General features: G+C 39.5%; 1 protein-coding gene across 3 annotated transcripts in view; it reads right to left on the bottom strand.

The window, feature by feature from the left end:
• The window catches only part of LOC149169504 (S-adenosyl-L-methionine-dependent methyltransferases superfamily protein), a 182,109-nt gene that overhangs the window by 71,364 nt on the left and 85,691 nt on the right, over positions 1–25,054 (bottom strand). For 2 of the 3 annotated variants that reach the window (XM_089428717.1, XM_089428719.1), the window contains 4 exons: positions 2,475–2,616; positions 2,125–2,194; positions 1,941–2,005; positions 1,737–1,815 (listed from right to left, as the gene is read on the bottom strand). In XM_089428717.1, coding sequence (XP_089284843.1) covers positions 1,737–1,815; positions 1,941–2,005; positions 2,125–2,194; positions 2,475–2,616 — 356 coding nt within the window. The remainder of the gene's footprint in view (positions 1–1,736; positions 1,816–1,940; positions 2,006–2,124; positions 2,195–2,474; positions 2,617–25,054) is intronic. The other variant, XM_089428718.1, reaches the window with a different exon arrangement.

The following is a 25,054-nucleotide window of genomic DNA, read 5'->3' as shown; positions in this document are numbered from 1 at the left end:
GCTGTTGTGTGTAATACTGTTGAGATCTCAGACTATTAGAGGATTGTATGGTGTTGTTCCAATTGATGATGCACAGTGATGATGGGTGCAGCATGGTGCAGCACATTGATGATGCACAGTGATGATGGGTGCAGCATGGTGCAATACAGTGATGATGAACAGCATGGTGCAGCACAGTGATAGGTACAGCATGGTGATGGAATCACCTGAGTTCAGATCTGCTACCTCATGTGTCATCTTCTTAGAGAAGATCTCTGCTCTTATTTTGTCAAGTCAAAATGTTGACTTCTGATGTATATGTACTCTCTCTCTCTCTACTGAACTATTGAAGAACATAAGAAGAATTGATCAAGGGTTTCCCCACATTGGGGTTTGTCCCTGGCTGGCACCACATCTTGTGTCCTCTTGTCTTGGCTTGTTTTCTGCGATTTATGTTTATGTTCTATCTGCATTTTACTATCATGCTAAATGTGATTGCTAATCTGGAATTGATATTGAGCTAATATGGAAAATTGAAGTAAATTTGCTCTAAGCATAGAACATACCTAAAATTAACAAATACCAATCCTACAATTTTTCAGCCTAGTCAAAGTCAACAGCAGTCAACACATCCCTAGCCAGTCCAAGGTCAACGGTCAAAACAGCCCCAAAAAGTTTGGTCACCAGTCAAAGAATGCAACCTGTTTTCCTTAGTCAAATTCAGTCAAAACAGATCCAAAATTCCTCCAGAAAATCAATCAAAGTCAACAGTTGACCTGTGGGCAAACCTGGCCTCAGATCTGCAGTCAAAGATGGTCAACATGCCCAGAAAACTTTGGTCAACAGCTCAGTCAATGTGGCCTTCCAAAACATATCAGATTTCAGTCAAACCAAATCAAAGTCAACCCCAAGTCAACATTGGTCAAAGAGGACCAAAAACATAGAGTCAACACAGTCAACAGAAGTCTCCTCTCTCTCTCCTTCGCATGTGTGAAATCAGACCTACAATTTTCAGAGAAGATCAAACTAATAGAAGATGATTTGATGTGTGATGTGATGCCTCCAAGTGATGTGAAGTTAAGTCTATTTATATGTGGTCTTGGGGGTTGAATTTCTCCTTTAGACCGACTTGTACTTTTGAAGATGACTTAGTCTAGCAACAAAAATAATATTTTTCCATGAGCAAATTTATTTTTTCCAAGGGCAGGTGGGGTTTCCTTAGGGTTTGCTGGGCTTCCCTAATAGGGAAATTGCTCCCTCAGCTGCCAATTTTCAACAGAAAACACAAGTCTAAGTTCATTTCTATACATTTTGTAAAACAACAAATCTATCCTCACACATGCATTTTGCATTCATCATATAAATAAGATTGTTTCTGGCAAAAGAAGAGTTAAAAGCATGCGAGAAGAGGATTAAACTTAAATTTGGGAAACTACTTTTAACTTCCCGTTAACCCCGTAGGGTACAAATAGAGAAAAAATATTATATGTGTTAGCTAAATATAAGTTGCAAGTATTCCTTATATTCTCAGTTAATATTAATAATGTTAAACGATAAAATGAACTGCTTCAATATGTTGATTGAAAATCAATAAAACTAACCGTCCAAGTTAAGCAAAAGCTTCGATGTGCTACCTTCACTACCATACCCATACATTATTTTGAAACAATTATCTTAAGTAAAATCCCCCCCATACCAAAAATAAGCTTGAAGATAAATATCGTAGCAAACACTTACTTCCAAAGGGTCATACCTACTTGAGCAAGTGGAGAAATCCGAGGACTTATGCCCCCTTCACGCTCCATTTGTGCCACTGTGCATGCAATTCTCAATTCCCTAGATACCATAGCATTATCATGAGTTACAGGGAATTAATGAAACCAAGAAAAACCTTGAGATCATAAGGAATTAGAACTTTACAATATTATAAGCAATATATTGAAACAGGAACCAGAGACTACCTTAGGGTTTCTCCTCCAAGAATAGATACTAAAAATAGTCCATCTGGCTTTAATGCCATTCTGCACTGCGAATAAGAGTTACAGACAAATGAGTTTCCAAATACATACAAAATTGTTACAGGAGTTCATGCCTAGGATCAAATCATTTTTGTTATATTTTAGGAGCTGGAAATATTAGTATTACTTGTATCATAGTGCCAGGAAGATCATTCACCCAATGAAGACCCAAGCAACTAATAACCAGGTCTAGAGATCTGTAAACAAGCATAAGGGTACCAATAAGATAAATATAAGTTAATTTTTTTAATACCCAATAGATGACCAAAAGTAGTTCAACGGGACTGCTCAGTATGAGTAGTTTTAAATTTCTTCACTCAGGGCTTAAGCTTTAACAGTCAATGAATGAACGTTCAAAATAATGATTATATCCTAGCAACTGCAATAGATGGAAGTAGAAATTCAATAGCATGTATCTCACCATGGGCAAAGAAACAGAATAGACCAATCTACTTGAGATTCATAGATGGGATTTACCTCTGTTTGACAGGCAAAAATTCTTCATCACCAACCACATACAAGGCTTCAAGCTTTGAATCAGATGAATTTTCCTCCATTTCTCTGCACCTCTTGATCATATCATGTGACATATCCATCATAATCAGTTTCTCAATTCCGCCTGTGAGGTGAACATATGTATGTCAATTCATATATCAATATAGAATGTTTCTTTTGCTTTTCAAAAAGATGAGATAGCTCCAAGTAAGAACATAATCTAAAATTCTGTAAAATGTGCATAAACCAAGAGAGAATGTCCACTGATGTTAAAAATATCGTCCAACAAAGCCTTCTGCTATGAGTCTTATTCAAACTAGAAAATTTGTTTAAAGTTCAAAAAAGCTGTGAAATTTAATGCATATGTCTAAGATAACTAACTAAAAATATAAACTGAAGATTACTTGCACAAAAGGATAATATGATTTATGTCTTCGATGCCAACAAGAGAAACTATGAAACACAATAATCGTTTCTAGTTGGCCTAGGATAGGGTTTTCGATTGTGATATTGGATACAATCTAGGATGAGGGATACATTGTATTTGGTGCAATAGATGGATATGGACCCGTCACCCAATATGGCCCATGTATGTAAAGTTTTTGGATGTTTGGCTTCACACATTCATAAAGAATACGCCCAATACAAATTCCTAGCATAACTGGAAGAAATAAAAAAATAAAAAATAAATGAGGATAGAAAACCTATAACTACTGGAGAGTTGGCATGTACTTTGAAGCAAAAAGGAGCTGCTATTAAGAATGATGATGTGCCTTTGTAGCTTCATGTTATGAGAAGTTGATGCCAACACCCTTTTATTACAATTGATGAATGTCAATCCCATTTTACCAATGTTCCACCAAGTTTCCAAGACGGGGGATGTGGGAACAAGGAGACACACAAGGGGAACATGTGGGAGCACCCCCCAAATTTAGGGCAATTCAGGGGGGATAGGGGGATACCAGGTTATATAACCTGACATCCCCCCACCCCCACTGAATTCCCCTAAATTTTGATATAACCTAACATCTCCCCATCCCCCTTGAATTCCCCTAAAATTTGGGGGATATATATAATTCAGGACACGAGGATTCGAGTGTTCGACATGGGCACGTTGACCCCCCAGAACAAGACATGTTAGGACACGTTATATATTATTTTATTAAAATATATATATATATATATATATATATATATATATTAAAAATTAGATATTTCTTACACAAATTCTCATTCATGATATAAATTCATTGATTCGAACATAGATCTTCATCTAGATGTGAGTTTTACAAAGTAACATTATGCATACAAATACAATTGTGATAGATTCATAAATGATCCAATAGCAGAAAGACAAGAAACTGTAGTTTTCTCATTAAGTCATCAAAATCAAAATATGTTACATAGGTAGTAGCAATGCCAATGGAAAATAGAAATAGCAAATACAAAATGAAAACAACTACAAGTACAAGGCAGTAGGTAGCTCATGAGTCATCAATCATCATCATCAAAATCAACATCACTGTCATCATCATGGTCACCACTGCTCTCCTCTGTTGCATCCTCCTCCTCTATATCCAATGTCATCTCTGCATCTGTTGGTGTGGAGGATGACCCCTCAACAGTATCACCATCATCAAAAGTGATAGGCTCTAGCACTGGCTCATTAAGATCCAAGTTGGCCAATGCCAACTCAACACTGTTGTCCAAACCCATATCATCAAGAAAGACATCCCACATCTTTGTCTTTCCCTTCAACCACTCATCCCTCTGCCTGTAAATAAGATGAAGGTTGGTGTGCACATACACCATTGTCTCTGCCCTGGACTGCTCAAGCCTGCTTTTCTTGACACTATACAAATTCCCATATGTGCTCCATTTCCTCTCTCAACAAGAGGATGAAGTCACCTGAGAAAGAAGCCTCATGGCTAACTGCTATAGAGGAGGACTTGTTGCCCCATGAGTTGCCCACCAAGAACAGGGCTTCTTAGCCCCCCTGTCTCTAATCACATCATATCCTGCAAATCGACCAGTGCCAGTGGAAAACTCTGAAAAGGCATCCTCCACCTCATCAAAGGATGCTTTATCCTGAAAAATCCACCTCAATGCATCCTTCCTCCCCTGTGAAATTTCACCATCCATGTGAGGAAGGAATCTACGGGAAGGTCCACCATTCATCCACTCATGGTTGTAGTATTTTGGGTTCAATGAGTGAGCCAAACAATGCAAAGGTGTGCAATTCTTGCCCCATTTGTTGACAAGAATATCCTGTATGGTGGTGAAGAAGGCCTCTGATGATGTCTCATACTCGGGGCACTCACTCTGTAAAATAATGCTCCTCACAGACTCAATCATGAAATCCCATCCCTCATAAACCTCTCCTAGGATGGGTTGGTCTGTATCTGCAAATCGTAGAAAAGAAATGATAGGGTCCATGACCTTAATAAGTAGATCTACCCTCTCCCACCAAGCATCATCTAACATTGTGTCCTTCACCCTTTTTGAGGTTGCTTGATATGTCTTTCTCCAAAAAGACCAAACTTATGAAATAACCATGGCCCCAAGAGCGGTCTTGACCTCCCTCAAACTATTCAACATGACGAATGAAGAGGCAAACCGTGTATCTGCAATCTTCAAGAATGATATATTGGTGTACTCCTTGTAGATTGTGAGGGCATTTGTATGATTTTGTACAGACTTGTGGATATGTCGTGCATCCTCAATAATACTTCCAATCCAAAGCACATCAAAAGCAATAGATTTAAGTGCTAAATTCAAGGAATGGACAATGCAAAGTGTCCAAAATACTTGTCGATATTTAGCTTCCACAATCATGCCAACAGCCTTGCAAACAGGTGCATTATCTGTAATGATTTGCACACAAGAATCAACACGTACATCTTCAATAACTTTAATGAAAAACTCACCCATATATTGTTCATCCTTGTATTATCCAAGTGCGTCCACTGATTTCAAGAAAACTAGACCATTCAAAGAAGACACCATGAAGTTGATGAGTGGGTGGCATGCTAGATCTGTCCATCCATCAAAAACAATACTAACCCCAGACGTTGATCATGTTGATTTAATAGGCTCAAGCATTTTGTCCACCTCTTTCTTTGCCTTAGTCAACAATGTGGTTCTAAGCTTCTCTGACCCAGGAGGCACATACCCTGATGGAGCCCCTTGAGTTAGAGCTCGACACATCTCAATAAATAAAGGTGAGCATGCAACATTAAAGGATATGAAGTTCTGATAGAAAAATAATGCAATGGTGAGATCAAGCTCTTCCCGTTTCTCTTTTTGAAAAATCTTGTCCATTGGACCAAGTGCCACTGCCTTTCTTTTTGCTGCTTGTCCCCCACCAAAACTCTCAAATGGAAATTTGTTGTTGCTTTTCCTCAAGAATGGAAGGGGATCATCATTCTTGTTTTTTTTAGATGTTGCAGCCACCTTTGCCATACCAACATTGGCCTCTTTTTCCATTTCTTTCCTCTTAGCTAAAGACACCTATGTACATGTTGCAATTCCACAACCTGGTAAAGCCAACAAATGAGATTTCACACGGTAATAAGTGCTCATGAAATGATTGTTGCAATAGTTGCATTTCCAAGCAACATTGCCTCCTCCCTTCAACTTGTTGCCTGGCCCTTGCTCTCTTGTGACATACTTCCACAAGGGATATTTGTTTTCTTGAGCCTATTGTCTTTCTAAATTAATTCTTCCCTCAACATTTGAAGTTGTTGCAACCCCACTTCCAATAGAGGGAACACTTGCAGACCCTGATGAAATTGGAACAAGAGGGGCATCTCCAATGGGGACATTCTTCCCCTTCCTTTGCCCCTTCCCTGCTACCCTTGATTGAGCCATGAATGCTGTAAAAAAAATAAAGAAAAAATGCACAAACTTGTAAAAAAATGCACATGCAAACTGCTATAATAAAAATGCAAAAAAAATAGAAACAAAATGCACTTACTTGTTGCTTGAATCGCCTCCAAAATGCTCCTAAACCCTTAGCTATTCGCTCCCACATGTGAAAATTTGTAAATAGAAATCCAACTGCAGTGACTGATATTATTTCTTCTACTTATTAATTCATAAATAAGTTATTCACAAGGTTTCTACAACAAATATCAAAATAAATTCTACTGTAGCCTTCACAATTAAAATACTGCGGAAAGTAAATTGAAGCAAAAATAGTAGCACAAGTATAATCACAATGACAGATATTTTTGGACAATTGTCCCCAGAAAAACCCAATGCGGGAAAACTGTGCAACAGATGAGGGTTTCTTTATTAATCTTCAACAAAAATCTCATGTACAAGATACAACCAACAGAATAGAAGAGGAATCTCTGTGAGAAATTTACTGACAATTCTCTCACACTTCTCGGCGAGATTCTAATCCAGGAGAGAACCTGTTGCCCCCTCTGCGTCTCATTGCATCAGCTTCTGCGTAGGGACTGCGCAGTCTCCGCGTCACAGCCTCTGCATTGTCCCTCTGCGTCACAGCCTCTGCGTTGTCCCTTCTCTTCTCTGCGTCTTCTGCTCCTGCACTCCTGACTGATGTTGCTACCCTCTCTCTCCTCCTCACCTACAACTCTCCCTTTAAATCGATTTCCTCTTGCCGAACTTCGACCAATGAGAAAATCGATCTTACTCGGGTAACTGAGTATCTGCCTGGTGTGTCTTCCAAATGCCCATCAAAGTCCTTATAATCCTCCAGTTGAGAACCAACGGCCCAGATTAGATTCTAATCAATGGCTCAAATCATTTGGACTCGATCTTCGTCTTCTTCTAGAAGTTTCATCCACAGTTAGATTAATACCCTTTAATTATTTTAATTTCCTAAGTTTAGACTTAGGGACCCATTAAAAATAATTAATTATTTTAATAAAACTGTCTCCGGGTGGAATTTCCCAAAACGATTTCTGGGTATTGTGGAATGCATGTGTCCAAGCCTCCCTGCAAATTTTGACACTTAGAGCACATTCGATGCTACCAGAAATCAACACTCCCTCTTAGCGAGGAATGTGCTCTAGCAATGCACTCTGCTGAAGCATCTCCCTATTTTGCAACATCTCCCTTTGCGTTGCTGATGTCTGACATCACTGCCCACCAACTACTGCGTAAATGTTGCATCCGTACTGTTGTTGACCCTGCCACTGCTAACACTGCATTTGTACTACAACTTCCTGCTACTACAATTGAGAAACCACCTGTTTCTGCTACTGAAACAGATTCTCTACCATACCCATCTGCTCCCTGAACTGGATGAATTTAGCTCTTTCTAGAGATTTTGTGAGTACGTCTGCTACCTGATTTCTTGTGGAGACATACCGCAACTACACTGCCCCACCCTCAACACAGTCTCTAATAAAGTGACATCTGATATCAATGTGTTTTGACCGATCATGAAATACTGGATTCTCAAAGAGTTTAATACAACTTTGATTATCACAGAAAATATTGGTCACCTCCATCCTTTTCCTGAACAAACTCACAAGCAGTTTTCTAAGCCATATAGCTTCGCACGTAGCTGTGTTGGCTGCCATATATTCTGCTTCTGCTAAGCTTAGAGCTACCGACTTTTGCTTCCTGCTACACCAAGAGATCATTCCTGATCCAACACTGAAGCAATACCCGGAGGTTCTTTTCCAGTCTACTGAACTACCTGCCTAATTTGCATCTATGAATCCATTCAATCTGACGTCATCTTCTCGGGTGTATTTCAACCCATATCCGATTGTTCCACGCACATATCTAAGAATGTGCCTAGCTGTTGCCCAATGCACCCTTTTTGGTTCCACCATGAACTGACTAAGGGTGTTGATAGCAAAGCAAATGTCTGGCTTAGTGTTCAACAAATACATGAGCGACCCAATGAGCTATCTATACAAGGTGGGGTCCACCTCCTTGTCTCCTGATGCATCTATTTTCTTCTAGTTGGTGATCATGGGCATAGCCATGGGCCGACAATCCTGCATTCTGAATCTCTTCAAGACCTTTGTAGCATATCTTCCTTGCCCAAGGAAGATCTCCCCATTCTTCTGCCAAACTTCCAACTCTAGAAAATAATGCATCAACCCCATATCCTTCACGTCGAATTTTGCTTCAAGATTGTTCTTGCGGTCCTTTATGAGCCTAGATGACCCTGTTAGAAACAAGTAATCCACATATAATACCAGAATAAGTGGCTCATTCTCCACCATTAGATAGTAGAGATTGGGATCAACATCACTCTTGACGAATCCCAACTGCTGCAAGTAACCATCAATCTAACCATACCATGCTTTGGGTGTCTGCTTGAACCCATACAGGGCTTTCCTTAACTTGCATACATTAGTTCTCTTTTCATGAGTTTCGAAGCCTTCGAGTTGTTCTATATACACCTCTTCTTCTATCACCCCGTTCAAGAATGTTGTCTTGATATCCATCTGGTGAATCTCACATCCCATTTGAGCTGCTAGGGATATAACGGATCTGATAGAGGTATATCTAGCTACTGGGGCAAAGGTCTCCTCATAGTCTATTCCTTCTTTTTGTGCGTACCCCTTTTCCATGAACCTAACCTTGTACTTTTCTATACTGCCATCTGTAGCATACTTGATATTGTAGATCCATCTTGATCCTACAACTGATCTATCATCTGGTCTAGGTACAACTTCCCAGACATCATTCGTCATGATAGAACTATACTCTTCTACCATGGCATCCACCCATACTTGGTGTTGTACGGCTTCCTGAAAGCTAGAGGATTCTTCAACTTGTGCTACCAAGGCTTGGTACCTGTCAAGTTGTCTACGCTGCCTCTTCTCGGTTCTAGGAGCTCCGACAAACTCCTCTACGTCCCTCAACGTCTGTCGTACTTCTCTACTGGTTCTGCCACTGGTGGTGGGAGGCTCGATCAAATCCCCCTCCTGTTCCTGTCATTCCACCTGCTGAGAACTACTTGGATTTCCTTCTTCTGAGGAAATACTGGTGCTGGTCACTGTGCTCGTTCTAGGTGTCTGTCCTCCTTGTTGCCTCTGCTGCTGCTGGACTAAAGGAACATCTACTGACTGATCTGCTTTCGGCATCTCTCGGGATTTCTTGAAAGGCAAACGAAGTGATCTTGAGGCCTCCTTGACTGGGAACCAAGAAATCCTACTCATACTCAACATAGACTCCATTCTCCCAAAGATTAAGGCATTGATCTACCAAGGGTGGTCACTAAAACTCATATTCTCTCACATCCTTCCTGGACTAGCCACATTGGGGTACCTAGGGCATCAATTTCCCAATAAGCTAGCAATCAAAAGAATTTAATCTCCTAGGGTCTCCTACGTTTGCCTTTTCTCTAGCTCTAATCCAATTTTGAAGACATTCCGACAGTGGAGTTGGGAGAAAATCCAAGCCCTAGCTCCGGGATCAAAACTTGCCCTGCCATCCCCAAGGCTAGTACCTCATAGGGTCAAAACAACATCTTTGAGTGAAAATACTTTCTTTGATCCTTTCCCCACCTTGTCTAGGGTAAGAATATCATTGGTTGTTACATACTTTCCTCATACCCTAGACCAGGTCCACTTGGCCCCGTGTGGTCCCACTCCTTTAGAAGATAATCCTTCAAGAACCATCTTGGATACCAATTCTAACGAGGATTTTAGGGATTAGGGAACTCCTTCACAAGTCTTATCCCATAAAACCTAACCCTCAAAATACTCTCTTCCTTTCCCTATAATACATAGTACCTTGCTTAGAAAGCAAGCAAGCTCCATCCTTCAAACTTTTCTGGGAAAGGGTTTGTTTGGGTCACTCATATCCATTGACTTATCATTCATTAGTGACTCCATACATATCGGGTCTCCTCCCATCGATGAAAGTCCATAAATAGAAGGGAGCCTTAGCTGAGGTGACAGTGGGTTAAGTCTCCATTTGTTGCCCTTGGCCTAGCATTTGCCCTTTAGGGATCCCCCTTAGATCCCCTGCTAGTTTGAGCAGTAACAAGTCCCATACGTCAAAAATGTCTCCAATGCTCAAGCTACAAAATTGTGTTATGCTTAGCACCTCCCCAATAAACTCCATTAACTCCCTCAGATGAAAAATCAAAATTGGGGACATTAAAGTCACACACACCTAAGTAAGAAAATCCCTAACCCCACAAGGTGTGGTTGGTGGCAAATTAAAGAGATGGGGTTGTCACCTATTTCCAACTCTCTCCGTTTAAAGCTCTATCCCAGGTCAGCTAAGGGGGGTGGTCCCTAAATGGAAAACTAAGTTTAAAAGGATGTGAGGTTTCTTGGAGATGTTAGAGTAAATTGGATTACTTTTAAGATTATGAGCAAAAAGGATGAGCAATATGAAATGAAATCTATAATCATCAACACATGAATCAAAAAATTTGCATATATAAAACCAGTCCCTTCAATATTGCTTAAACAATAATACTTGCTCAAGAAAAATGAAGTGCTTCAAATTGAAACACAAGTAACCCTGTCAATCAAACACGAAATGTTACCAAGATATGATATCACATGCAAGATATAATGTTTGTTTTCAAGAAATGCTTTCAAAATATATAATCATTTACAAATTTAAAGCATGTATGGAAGCAATATGAAGTGACTTGCAGAGGAAACAAATTAAACATTACTCGCAAAAAGTTGAACAAGATGATACTTGACTAAAAAAGATAATCAATTTGCATCAATGACAAGTACATGAAATAATTTGCAAGTAAAATAGCAAGATGTGTTAGCATGAAATGCACTTAAACTAAGATTGAATGCAATTATCTTGGTAAATTTTAATCTAAATGCCTAGTCTAGATGTGACCTTTCTTTCGACTGTTTTGAAACAAGTCTCTTATGTGAGTTGTGGAAGGGGTCCAAAGAAAGACAGTGAAGGCTATATTAACGATACCTTCCTTGGATTACCCAACACACCCGATGTCTGCGGTGCTATAGAGACTGTGGATCTGACGACTGCAAGGTCATCGTGTTAATCACATAAGAGAGTCTATGTCCCTCAAGTTGATGAAAGAAAGGGGTCCCTAAGAAATGTCTTTCAACCAAGCTTAAGCTTGGAGGGAAATTAAGTTAAAATTGCAACTACACTAACATGCCTAAATGAGATGCAAATAAGTTTATTAGTGCTTGTATAAAAGAAAATGCTTCAATTAAATAGAAATATGCTCAACAAGATAACTTGGATAATTGCTCAAAATAATGCAAGATACAAAAACATAAGCTTCATAAACACAAGATTTCAAATTGCTCAAAGTAAATACTTTGACAAATGATACATTAATAACCAACTAAAGCAAAGAAATGAAATGAAGCTTTTAATGTATGATATGCTTGCAAAATGAGCAAATAGCTTAAAAATAAATGAGCACGTAAACAATGAGCCTAGTGTGAGTCCAATATGAAGCAAATTGTTAAGCTAATTATATCAACTTTGCCACACAAAATGGAATGCTCACATGTAATAAAATAAGTTGTTCGAAAGTAAAATTCCAAATTATACTTGAAAGCAAAGAAACTTGAAATGCCAAGCATAAGAATGGTGAGATTGTGTTGATTCTTAAAATATCCAAAAATGAAAACTAAAGAGAAACATGCAAGATCAATCCACCCAAAATCCTCCTTCTAAAATAAGGAGCAAATGATACCTTGGGTGAAAACCCAAGCTCCCACAAGAAAAACTAAGCTTTTATTAGATGATTACAAAGATGAGAAACTTTCAAGAGGATCTCAACTAAAGCTTCAAGAGGGATCTTTACAATATATGAGGCTTCTCAAGCACTAGATCTCCTTCTTGAAAGTCAAAATCAGAAAATACAACAAGAATGCTCTCAATGAAGGTGTTAGGTGCAATGTTGCAAGAAACGTCCCCCCCCTGATCCAATGCCCGAAGCACGTCCGTACGGATTCGTACAGGAAGCGTCCCTCTGAAGCGCGCTTCCGAATCTCCGAAGCGCGTTTCGTACGACTCTTCGGCCGTACAAAGCGCGACGCTTCGAAGGGTGAATCATACGGTTCCGTACACACTTCCGGAGTTTAGAAAATCGATTTTATTTTAATTTTTTTTTAATTTTAGGTGAGTTTTCATATTGGGGGTGGGTCCACCTTGGGTTAGGGTGAGGAATGAAGGCAAAAAAAATATAAATATAGCAGATGCTCCCTCATGGTAATGTTAAATTCTTAAAGTAAAAGTGAAATTCTCCTTTATTTTTCATTTTCATCCTTTTACTTAAATTTTTAACATTACCATGAAATGACTCGGGATGTTTGAGAGTGGTTCCAGCCTCATTGGACTTCATATGGAGAAAATAGAATTTCATATCCTACTCAAAGTTCAGCAAACTTAACAGTTTTCAGGAATTCAGGATCAATGGGATTGTGGCATTTCATTAGATTATATCAAGTATGAAGGTATGCGATTAGCATTTAATCAAAAGCACCAAGCCCTATATGTACCCTAATGTTGGTGGTGTTAATTGTTGAACTCCTTTGTCACGCCCTTAGCAAAAAATTACCTTTCAATCAAGTCAAAATCATCGATCAAGCATGTTAAGCTTTTTCTACCATATTTTAAGTCTTGAATTAGGTAGTTTGTTCAAAATTGGGCAATGTTGACTAATATCCCTAGACAATCAAGGTAGAGGCAAAGGCGAGACAAGAGGAGAAGAATCTAGATTCTAGATGGTTGATGCATCTAAATGGTTGATGCTCGAATAATTAATCATTAATGTACAATGTATGTTATATCTATCTTGATTTATGCAAAAATATGCATGTTTTCATGTCTTCTACAACTAATTTGGTATTTGGGATGTTTGTTTTGAGTATAAATGCAAAAAAAAATATATATATATATATAGCAGACACTTCTGTAGACGCTTCGCTTCCTAGATTTTTGGAAAATGACGCTTCCGCATCCCGCTTCCAAAAAACGTCCCCGCTTTGTGCAACATTGGTTAGGTGTCTCCTGATGTCCAAAATATTAGCCTCCAACAGATAATGATGAGTTCTTGCAAAGGAGAGGAACTATTCTTCAATGCCTATGGCCAAACCAAATGAGAGATTTCTCCTCAAATGCTCATGGTCTTCTCAAGAAATCAACTTTGAAAAGGGTTGAGAGGTCATACAAGAAAATGGTTAGAGTTTGAGTAATATTTCTTCAATCCCCTTGTCACCAACACTCTACCTATGGGTTGCAAAATCAAGAGACAAATTAGTGTAGATAGAATATGCAAAACAACTAAATAAAATACAAATAGTATACAAGAAACCAAATCAAGTGATGGGAATGAACCCCATCACTTGGTTTACTTTAGAAAAAGCTCTCAAGTAACTAATATATATTCAATGAAGCACTATTTCAAAATATTTAAATTTTAAAGTGACTGTTTGTGTACAATCTATGCCCAAACGAATCCCTGCGAGGCACTTTTTGGTAAGATAAACTATGAAAATCCAAATAACAAATGAGAGTTTTTTTTAACGTGCTTCAAGAGTGGGTTGGTCTTCCAAAGACTTCCCCTCACGTTTGATCTAACAAAAATTATTCTACAATACTCGGATCACACATTAGTCCATATAAATTTAAATAAGCAAATAATGAATTGAAACTTCTAGAAATTATTTGAAAATAAACTAAAACTTTCAATATCTAAAGTCTACTTTCAAATCAAATGCTAACACAAGATAGCTTTACACTAGTAAGTTTACAAGAATATATGGAAAATGAAATAATTCAAAGCATAAAAAAGATTATACCAATAGCTCACAATGCACCATGCTCCAAAGGGAAAACACCCATGAATGGACCCCCAAAATCTTTTTATTGAAATACTTGAAAAGTGTACAAAGTAGTAGCGCTTCCGCAAGCACAATATCTAGTAATAATAGATACAAAATGAGAGTTCAAAGCTCTATTATATAGGAGAATGGGAGAAAATACCAATGAAAAACCATGTGCCAAGTGTGATGATGACAATCCCAAGGCTCCTTCATGCAATTCGATTTCCCCCAAGTGCCATTCGAATTTCTCCAGAGAGGCCCACGCAATCCTTGAGGAGGACAACTCATTGTTGAAGAAGGGACAAGTGTGTGTGGGAGTGGAGTGGTGGGAGACCACTCTCCACACATCTCCAGTGGAACTCCAAGTTCAAAGCCCTCCAAAAATGACTCATCAAGCCAATTCGGATTTCTTTCCTCATTAAATGTGTTTTTCCTTGAGAAATTTGTGGTCCCCTCCATGAAATTCGATTTTCTTTGGAGCACATGTCTTTTCCTTAAATTTAGGAGTCCACATCACCTTGGAACTTCACTTTAACTCTTCAATGGTTTTCCACCTCATTTCCACCTCATTTAGCATGTGTGGATATTTATTTTTTTCCATTTATTTAATTGTTGGTTCAATTTATTCCCACATTTTCCACTAGACTTAAGAAAAGTGGATATTGAGGGTAGAACACATTTTTTTACCCCTCAAAGTGTGTCATAGTAGAAAGTTGAAGGTGAGAGGTGTAATTTTGAGCACACATACCCCATAAAACTTCTCTAGACATCACTTATTACATATTACATTCAGATTTTATTCTAATTTCTACCCTGCAGAAAATTTTAAAAATTAAAAAATGTCCCCCCTATACCTAAACAAATTCCACGAAATTTTACGAGTGATCTAGTATGGTAGTATACAATGACTCTAAACACTAGGACTCACCCAAGGCCTCGCCATCAAGCCATACTCTAGCTTTGGGAGAATGCTAGGAGGAAAAAAACTCAATTAATTATTGAATTCTTGGAGGAAAATGATAATCAACCAAGTGAAAAAAAACCTCCTAGTGTAGACTCACTTGATGACAAGGTCCCAAGCTATCTAGGCCTATTACATGACTCAAACTCATCAAACTAGCATCACTTTACATCATCTCCGTAGGGCTTGTGAAATCTGGGTACAATAGAAGAAGATGAGAAGAAGTACAGTTGAAAAACTCTAGTGATATGATGATCTCTAATGGTACAAGTTTCCTTTGGTACATCCTTGGGCATGGAGTCTTAAAAAAAGTTTTAGGTGCCACTCCAGTCATCAACATCTCCTATTGTAGATGTGTTGCTAGTGGATGAGTTGTCCTAGTTTGGATAGATTGTATTGGGTGTGTTAAGGTTGTTGGAGGGTAGCAAGTAGGTGTAATATCCCTTATCAGGAATATTCCTCAAACACAAGCAAACTCCAACCAGAGATGGACTTGGAGGGCATTTATCAGATATATCGCCTCTGAAAAGAGGACGAAATCCGGAGACTACCTGGCCCTTTCCAGACTCTGTCTAAGAGTATAGGAGAAAACACACAAGTGGTATAAGAGCCGAGAATGCTCAAAGAGATAAAAATAACAATGGTGCAACATATAACAATATAACCATAAGCAGATACTCAGGAAATGCAGAGAGAAATGCTAAGCCATTTTATTATATTGAGTAATAGAATGAGTACAGGAGGTGATCAGAAAGATGGCACCTCGACTAGCACAATGCAAGTGAAGAAATACACTCAGAATAGCAAAGGAATGAGCCCTCTCTGAACTACGTTCAAGCTGCTAGAGAATTGTCGTGCTACTGCTGCTGCTAGAAATCAAATGAGGATTTGGGGCTGCTCCCCTCCTCAGAAAATGCTGAAACTCTGGAATCGGACTCTACTCAAGAAACCCAGAAAAACCCAGAAAGCTTTTCTGAAATGGCTGACCCCCGAAAATCACCCCCTTGGGGTTCTGCACAGTCCCTCAATGCTCTGCACTGCCACTAAATGAAACCCTCCAGAAATCTGCCTAAAACCTCTGCCAAAGCTCTCCAATATGCAAGGGCTGATCCCCTGCTCTATCTCTCAGCACAAATCCTACTGCAAACCCTCAACCCAGAACTCCTGCCAGAAAGAACTGCGTCACCCCTCTCAGTGTTGCACAGTCCTCCAAAACGCTAATGAAACTGATGCTAAAATGTTGATGAAACTGTTGCTAAAATGCTGATGAAACTACTGCTGAAATTCCAATGGAAATACCTTGCCCGAGCAGGCACTCGAAGTCCCCCGGGGCTAAGGGTGAGATCTCCGAACGGAGACACTCAATGCACTAAACAGTGCTGCAGACTAGCTAAACAGCCAGCGTGCTCTAAGTCGAAATGACTATCACAAATGCTCATAACTGAATGATCAAAATGAGGGGGCTTCTCTCTCCTTTATAGCCTTTGCCTCTCTCAATCCCTAGGCTCACCTCCTCCAACGTAATTCCTCTCTTGCCACGTGTTTCTTCCCTTCTGCGCAGTCCCTCCAAGTGTCTGCATGGGCTCCATCTCTGCGTCCCCTTTTGGCCCCCTTGGCTCCCCTTTAAGTCACAACGTTGTGCTACTAGGAAGTGACTTTTATTCTAAAAGTGAGTTATGTCCCCCTTCCTCACCTTTTTATTTATAAATAACTATAGAAGGCAAAAATTGAGCAAAATCGAATATTCCAATTAGCCATGGCTAATTAGGAATATTACAGTAGGTGCCCAAAGTAGCCCTAGATCAGTACAAGGAAGGACACTTGGACTACTAGGAGAGACAGATTTGAAGGATGCTCAGGACTGATCTTTGAAGGACAAATGAAGGAGGCCAAAGGGAGCAATTTAACTAGCCCAAGTTCATTGTTGAAGAAGGACATTTGACAGTGATAGGTGGTAGCACTCCTGCCTTAAGTTTGTCTTCATTGGAGCAGCACAAGAAGACAATAGTGGGAAGAAGTCCCTAAGGAACTGAGGAGCAACTAGTGGGCAAGATGTCACAAAGGGTTGTGACCTTGAAGAACTAAGGATCAACTAGTGGGCAAGAAGACCCTATGAGTTGGATTCATTAATGGACTAATGAGCAGCTAGAGGGCAGATTGGTGAGCCGTGTTCAGTGACCTAAATAAGCAAGACCATTGATAGAGGCAATGTTGAAGATTGGGAGCCGAAGGGAGTTGAGATTGTCTAGATCATGGAGAAGAGGATTCAACTAAAGACATGGAGATGTGGTCTTGACTGGCTTAGCAACAAGGTTGGCTGGGAGTTCTACTGGATTGGTGGTGAACATGGTAAACAATAGTTTGTTGTAGGCCAGGTTGTTGAACGTGGACTCCCTATGATTTTCCATGGATCGTTGGGACAGCTCTAGGATTGCTTTAGCATGGACGAGATTGGTGTGATCAAGATTGCTTCATGTGACGGGCAGGATGTTGGCAGGCTAGTTTCTTTATTCAATCATGATGTTGCATATCCGATATTGGAGGGATGTGCGTGAGTACTGTTTGATCCAGGAGGATGAGTGCTTGCAGGACTGAGTTGCGGTGATGATGGCATGTGCTCGACTACAGCTCAAACTAGCCTTGTAGGATACGAGATCATAGGTTGAGCCAGTGGAAATCGCGTAGATTCAGAGGAAGCAGGCCTATGGAAAATTTGAGGTCTGCAGGTTCAGATAAGATGAGGCAGAGGCACTATCGAGATTGTGTGCTTCATTCTACAAAGTATGTTGTAGTGGTGGATGCAAGATGGGCTAGTGTCTCCAGTGATGATGATGGAGACTTCCTAGTGTTGGAATTACCTCCCTCCCTAAGAGGGAGTATTGAGATTAGTAGCTTGGGAGGTACTCCAAACCCTAGGCTAGAGGGTTTTGGAGGAATTAGCACCACAAAGCCACTTGTGGGCTAAAAACCCAAGCATCGAGGTTTTGCACCCAAAGGAGTTGGGTTAAAACCAAGAAGACTTATGTTGACTTAACCCTTGGAGATGAAAGAGAACCCTTAAAGGAGCAAGGGGAAACTTCAAGCACCAAGAAAGGAGGTCTACAAGTGAAGATATTAATTTATATATGTCAATGTGTGGTTATTGTGTTAAAAGTGACAAGTCCACCTAGTGTAAGGAGTGCCCTTAAGGGCTAAGTGTCACACCACAAAGAGGCATATAAAAATAGGAGAGCTTAGACCTCAAAATACACATCCAAAGTGCAATACATCAAGATCTCTCTCTCTAATTTAGTCGTAGATGTAAAGGGAACCCATCGAAGGTGAAGAGGAGCTTGGGTGGCGACTTTTCTAGATTGTTTGGAAGGCCGAGTTATATGGGCAGCAGGTCGAGGCTAGAGGAGGGGGCTCTCGACAGATATTGTGCATAAATAAGGTGTGTTTCTTCGTCTGATTGGGCCACAAGTATTATGTGATATTGTAGGTGGAAAGGTGCTCATTTGAGGAGTGTCAAGAGGCCTAGAGAGTCTACAAACTCTAGGCCACATTCATAGAAATGACAACATAGATATTTGGAGGAGAACACAGGGTTTAAGGTGTTAATCTTTCTTAGGGCTATATTGTTCTTTGCTTTAGATAATTGCATTTCATTATTTACACATTGAATTCACCCCATAGCATCATAACATTATTCAACAACATATGCAATTATATAGAAAGAACAATATCATCATCAATGCAGCGGAACATAAAGGAACAATAAAAGAAAAGCATTCACACATAGAGACACCAAGATTGGTTAGAGACCAGGGCAAAACCCCAAAAGGGGGAAACCCCTTTCAAATTCTTCTTATTAGATTGTCATTGAATATTTCAGCAAAGAGAGAGTACAATGATCCATATCTTCAACCACAAAACTATCTAGCAAAATCAACTAAACAACATCCAAGAGATGAACCCAACAATGCTAATAATCAAAACCCTGATTCAGAAGCCTGCGGTCAACTATCATCAACTGTCAGAATCTGCAGTCAACTACGGTCAACTGTCAAAATCAAACCCTAGGTTCCAACCGCACAGAGAGAGAGATGTGTGTGTAGTTGAAACCCTCCAACTGCACTCATAGGCTTGCGTGCCTGCAATTGCAACCGAAATATCCTGTAGCATCCTTGTGGCTGAGAACCAAAAACCCTAACCACACGTGTGAGCTTCAGACCCTACAATTTCAAACCTGTGCGAACCAACTTCCGCAAACCAACCTCAAACCTATGCGAGCCAAACCAAAGAAAGAAGAATGGTGATGATTATCAAATGAGGGTCACTTCACTTGTATTTACTATTTATAGCCATCCATGGGTGTCCAATTTCTCTTTTGAGCCGACCTGTCCTTTTGTGCACATGTGGGTTTCCATAGTAAAAATATATTTTTCTTCAACCAAATTAAATTTTTCCAAGCGTTGATGAGGAAGATTGTCCAAAGGAGGGAATTTGTCCCTGAGCTGCCAAAAATTAACGCTCCCTCTCATCTAGGGAGAAATTACCGACTGCAACATATGTCTCATCACAAATATCTCATCATCATCAAGTGTCATCTTTGCTCATCTTTGCTCATCCCTATTCTACTCATCCCTGCTCATCTCTGCTCATATGTTGAACACTCTCGAATCTAAAAGAAGAAGAATTTGACATTAGAGGCAAGCCCAATCTATGACCCTCTATCCATCGGGGAGCCACTTCTACCACCCGAAATCACTGCCAGCGAGAATCCATGTTGCTACCCAAGAATCTCTGCCAGCGGGGAGTCAATGCTACAACCAAGGAAACCACATACAATAGGAGGGATGCCGCTTACCTTAAGAGATAAGGATCACGCCTATCCCAATGCCTGGCGATAATAGGAGGGATATTGCTTCCCATAAATGATAAGGATCGTGCCTATCCTATTATATGTTGATTTGTCCAACTTAACCCTCAAAACTCAACGGTAGAACACCTACATCTCTAGCTTAAGCGGGATGCCACTTACCATAAATGGTAAGGATCGAGCCTAACTCAAGCAGCCATCACCCATTGGCCAGATGGGTGGCAAAGACAGATGCCAACTTGGGTATACTTTGCTAGACCAATATAGGGGAGCTACATCTTCCACCTTATCAGTGACAGATAGGGGCGATACCCTATTATCCAAAGATCCCTCAACCCTAGGAGCCCTACATCTCAATTCCTCACCCTGGGAGCTCAGATAGGGGGGAAGAGCTAGCTCAGTGTCCTCAATCAACCCAGACCCTTACTACGAAGGGTCACGCCCATCAATCCATGTTGCTCTCTGTAGATCAGAAACATATCAATGTGCTCATATTCGGTACTAGCTTAACCAGCTCACTAAAGAGTTCAGTCACATTGCCTCATATGTTACCAAGAGGAGAAGACCTATGTTTTCCAGTTCATGCAAGACATAGAATTCAAATATTATGTTAGAATAAATACTTGTCACAAAAAGATACCTTAATCATCCTCCCTCTCATGGAGATACCAACCACAAGCCTAATCTTGTCTCATACAGCAGCACTGTCTCGACTCTCAACACAAGTTGATATCTCAGTCCCAGCAATATACGAGATTTTTTGCCAATCGGATCCCACTCTTGTTATCGCAATATATTGTTGTCATATCCAGAGCCTACTTAAACAGCTCTCCAAAGAGCTTCCTTAACCAAACTGCGCCTCAGCTAGCCATGCTAGCAACAATGTACTCAACCTCAGTCGTGCTTAAAGCTACGAACTTCTATTTCCTGCTCATCCATGATATCATTGTAGATCCCAAGCTAAAGCAACACCCAGATGTGCTCTTTCTGTTTCCAACCCAATCATCAGTGTATCCATGCAGACTCATATCTTCGGAATTATATCTCACAATCTTTCATCTCGAACTCAGAGGCCAACTCCCACTTTGGACCAACTTAGAGGTTCGAATCGGAACTGCTTCTAAGCTTCACCAGGTAACTAGCAATGTGGACATGCCAAGTTCGGGGAGCTTGCTTCAAACCATACAATGCTTTCTACAAACATAGCAATTATCTATTTTCATGTCAACAACTGTCATTTACCAAGCAATACCAAACTTCATCAAGTCATCCACATGATCATATACACCAAGAACAAGTCATATATTCATTGTGAGATTCCTGCAATAGCCAGAATAAAAATCACTGCATACTAAGGAGCAATCATTTTCTGTCATACTAGCTCCAATGATCAAATCAAAACAAATAACATGTTGATATGCATATTTCAGTCCCCTACAATCACAAGATTAGCCAAGACATTCACATTCTCTATAATAAGTCAAACATTATGTAGATCTTAAAAACTTCCCTACTCATAGAACTCTCTATCATCTGCTCCATGTCTACAAGCTTATCATACTCCGGGTGTACTCCTGGTCTTGTGCATATGATTTTGGTTTTTGTATTCTACATGCTCAACCACACCCATAGGCCTTCTTCCGTGCAGTTGGGAGGCTTATAACCGCACCCTTAATCCTTTCTCCCAATGATTGGGGCTTGGACTAGGAGAAACCTTCTCTGCTCAGATCAGAACTTGCCAAAACTTCTTCAACAACATCAGATGGTTATTCATGACCAGAATTCTTCCTTCAATAGTCAAGTGTCTTCTTTTCAAATAATGATAGGTGTTGGGATCTCATCAAGAGTCTCTCCCTCTGAATGGGAAGCCTCTTCAATCATCATTATTCACAACATCAACCTGTCTATCATAATATTGTCATGCTACAACAAAATTATTAGATCACAAACTATATAAAGTTCTCAGACATATATCATAACAAGTCATCATCACATATGAACATGTCATCAAACATTCATCAAGGGTTAGTGTCATTTAAGTGTATCTTCATACTTCAAGGATCATAATCACAACATCAAGTTAGGGCATCCAATTTTACCACTTGTCATATTTACTAATCTTAACAAAACCTTACCAAGATCAACAAGAGTATCAATCTTATTGTCACACTTTCATCATGCTTATCACAAGCATTAACAATAGTAACAAGTTACTGTGAAAATTCCTAAACCAGAATCCCTACTACAGCAACTGATGATATTTCTCCTACTTGTTAGATTTACATGAATAAGTTTGCAGTTTCCTACGACAAATATTGAAATACATACATTGCAGCCTTCACTTAATTACTTTATATGTGGAAACAAGAGATTGAGCAAGAAAGAAAATACAACACAATAACACCGTTATTTTTGGACAAACGTCCCGAAAAAACCCAATGCGGGAAAACCGATGTAGCAGATATGAGGGTTTATTATTATTAAGCAGTAGCAAATTCTGAATACATCTCTAAATACCTCAAAGGTTATTCAGTTATAGAGAGATAAATATTGGCAGAAATATTTGTGAGATTACCTCACACAATCACTAAGAAAAATCTCGACTGATCCGGTCACTGGATGAGGTGCCTCTGGCAGACCCTACGCTGCCTTTGTGCAGTCCTCACATAGTTCCTGCATCAGCCCCTCTAGACACTACGTCACCCAGTCAGTTGATCGATTTGCTGCCTAGAGTCACTGCTCTCAGCCTCCCAATCTCACACCTCAACTCCTGGCTTTTGAAACTGACTCTGCTACAAAATTTCGGACTCTCTCTCACCCTCTGCGTTGCCTCTGTGTGGCCCTTCGTAGCCCTACATCAGCCTCTACATGAGAGTTGTTGGATCACTCTCTGCCTCTCTCTGCTGATGATTCTCTGGCTAAGAAAATCTCTCTATCTGGATGCTATCCCTGCCCCTCAACTGCAAGAAATCTACTCAATCAGAATTTCCTCCTGAGAACTCACTTCATATAATTGATCTCTTGATCTCTCGGTGTGTCTTCCAAATGACCCTCAAGCTTCCTTAAATAATCTTCGCGTTGACATTCAATGGCCCGGATTAAAAGCTAATCAATGGCTAAGATCATTTTAGCTTGATCCTCGTCTTCTTCTAGAAGTTACACCCACAATTAGATTAATACCCATTAATATTTTTAATTTTCTAAGCTTAGACTTAGGGACCCATTAAAAAATATTAATTATTTTAATAAAATTGTTTCTGGGTGGAATTTCCCAAAACGCTTTCTAGATTCTTTGGAATACATGTGCCCAAGCCTCCTTGCAAAATTTGAGGCCTAGAACACATCCAATGCTACCCCAAATCAACAGTTACCATATGCCAAAATCAATGTTTCTAGTCAACTTTATAAAATCAAGAAATCCACCATGTCTTGCCAAATATCAAGGGCACCAATATATCACATGTACCAGAAATCAAACTTACTTTCATATGCGTGCATGAGTCATTTGTTATACCTTAGGGTTTACCTTGCCATCCACTATTGCAGCTAATAATGTATTATACATACCTTGTAGTATTCACGTACCTTTATAGCTTGTAACACTTATTTGTCTTTAGCAACTGTAGCACTTGCATATTGTAATTTCCAGATGCTATTTTGAAAACTTTCAAAAAAAATTCCTCAGGTACTTCTTTCCTTTTCTAGCACCAGCTCTTCTCTTCCTGCACTAGCTCTATTTTCCTGCACATTAGATGATCCTCAAGAAGGATCTGCTTTTCACATCTCATCTAGAGGTTAGAAGTATACATATACTCAAATATTCATGCAGGAAGTATAAGCAATAAGTCAAAACAAGAATAGTGTCACAAAGAAATAACATAAATCTAAAAGGTACTTATCTTTAACGAGAGGTGATCATCTTCCTCTTGAACCAACCTTGCCTTCAATATTTTCATTGACTTCATCAGCAACCAGGCCTAATTGAGACTAGCCCAACTAGGGTTACACTAAATCTGACACAAGTGCTAGAACAACTTCTCACTGATCATGCTAGGGTTTCAAAACTGCAAAAACTCAAGCCATTATCTTATCCAAGGGTTTCTTCCAAACCCTAACCTCATGTCATCCATCAAACCCTAATAACCAGATTGCTTAGGGTTTCCTTCAAACCCTAGCATTCTTTTAGGTCTCCTCCATCTTCTCTTCCTTCCATCAATGGTGTCTTCACAGGGGTGATCTTCAATGACTTTTCTTTATCCTAGCTCTGATACCATGCTAATTTTTCTTAAGGCTATATTGTTCTTTGCTTTAGATAATTGCATTTCATTATTTAAGGATTGAATTCACCTTATAGCATCATAACATTATTCAACGACATATGAAATTATATAGAAAGAACCAATGTGGAAAAAGTCAAAGTCGGGATTAAATCGGCGAGGGTCTAGAAATTGAAAAAATCATTAAAGTCAGGAGGTGTTTGAAAAAATCAACAAAAAGTCCGCAAAATTAAAAAAATACAAAAATATTCATTTTTTTTAATTTTTTAGCATCTAAAATATCCACAACATCAAATAAATGCATTTCCACGTAAACATGAAAAGAAAGCTAATATATAATATGTATATGAAGTCTAGTACTACATCACATATCAAAATAGTGAATCAAGTCCTAACTTAGTCTCAACTCTCAAGAGTCAAAATATCAACAAAAAATATTATAAATGTATATCATGAGTCATCTACATGTCATAAAGTAATCAATCACTGAGATCCTTGGCCCCTTTTACAAGAATAGGGAATGGCTTTGCCTTTTCCTCTAGAGGAAGAAAGCCCTGCCTCTAGGTCTACAAATGGACTTTGTCATCCTCTAGAAGCCAAAAAAAAGAGGTGGCCTCTGTCCTCTGCTACTGCCCATCCTAGATGGTGTCACCTCCTCCTCCTCATCCTCCTGCTTT

This window comes from Pinus tabuliformis, chromosome 4_2 (genome assembly GCF_031772625.1).
Source record: "Pinus tabuliformis cultivar Carrire ecotype Pingquan chromosome 4_2, CPIR1, whole genome shotgun sequence".
In the NCBI taxonomy this organism is placed as follows: Eukaryota; Viridiplantae; Streptophyta; class Pinopsida; order Pinales; family Pinaceae; genus Pinus; species Pinus tabuliformis.
The sequence above is the reverse complement of the archived record's forward strand: the minus strand, read 5'-3'. Positions and strand labels throughout refer to the sequence as shown.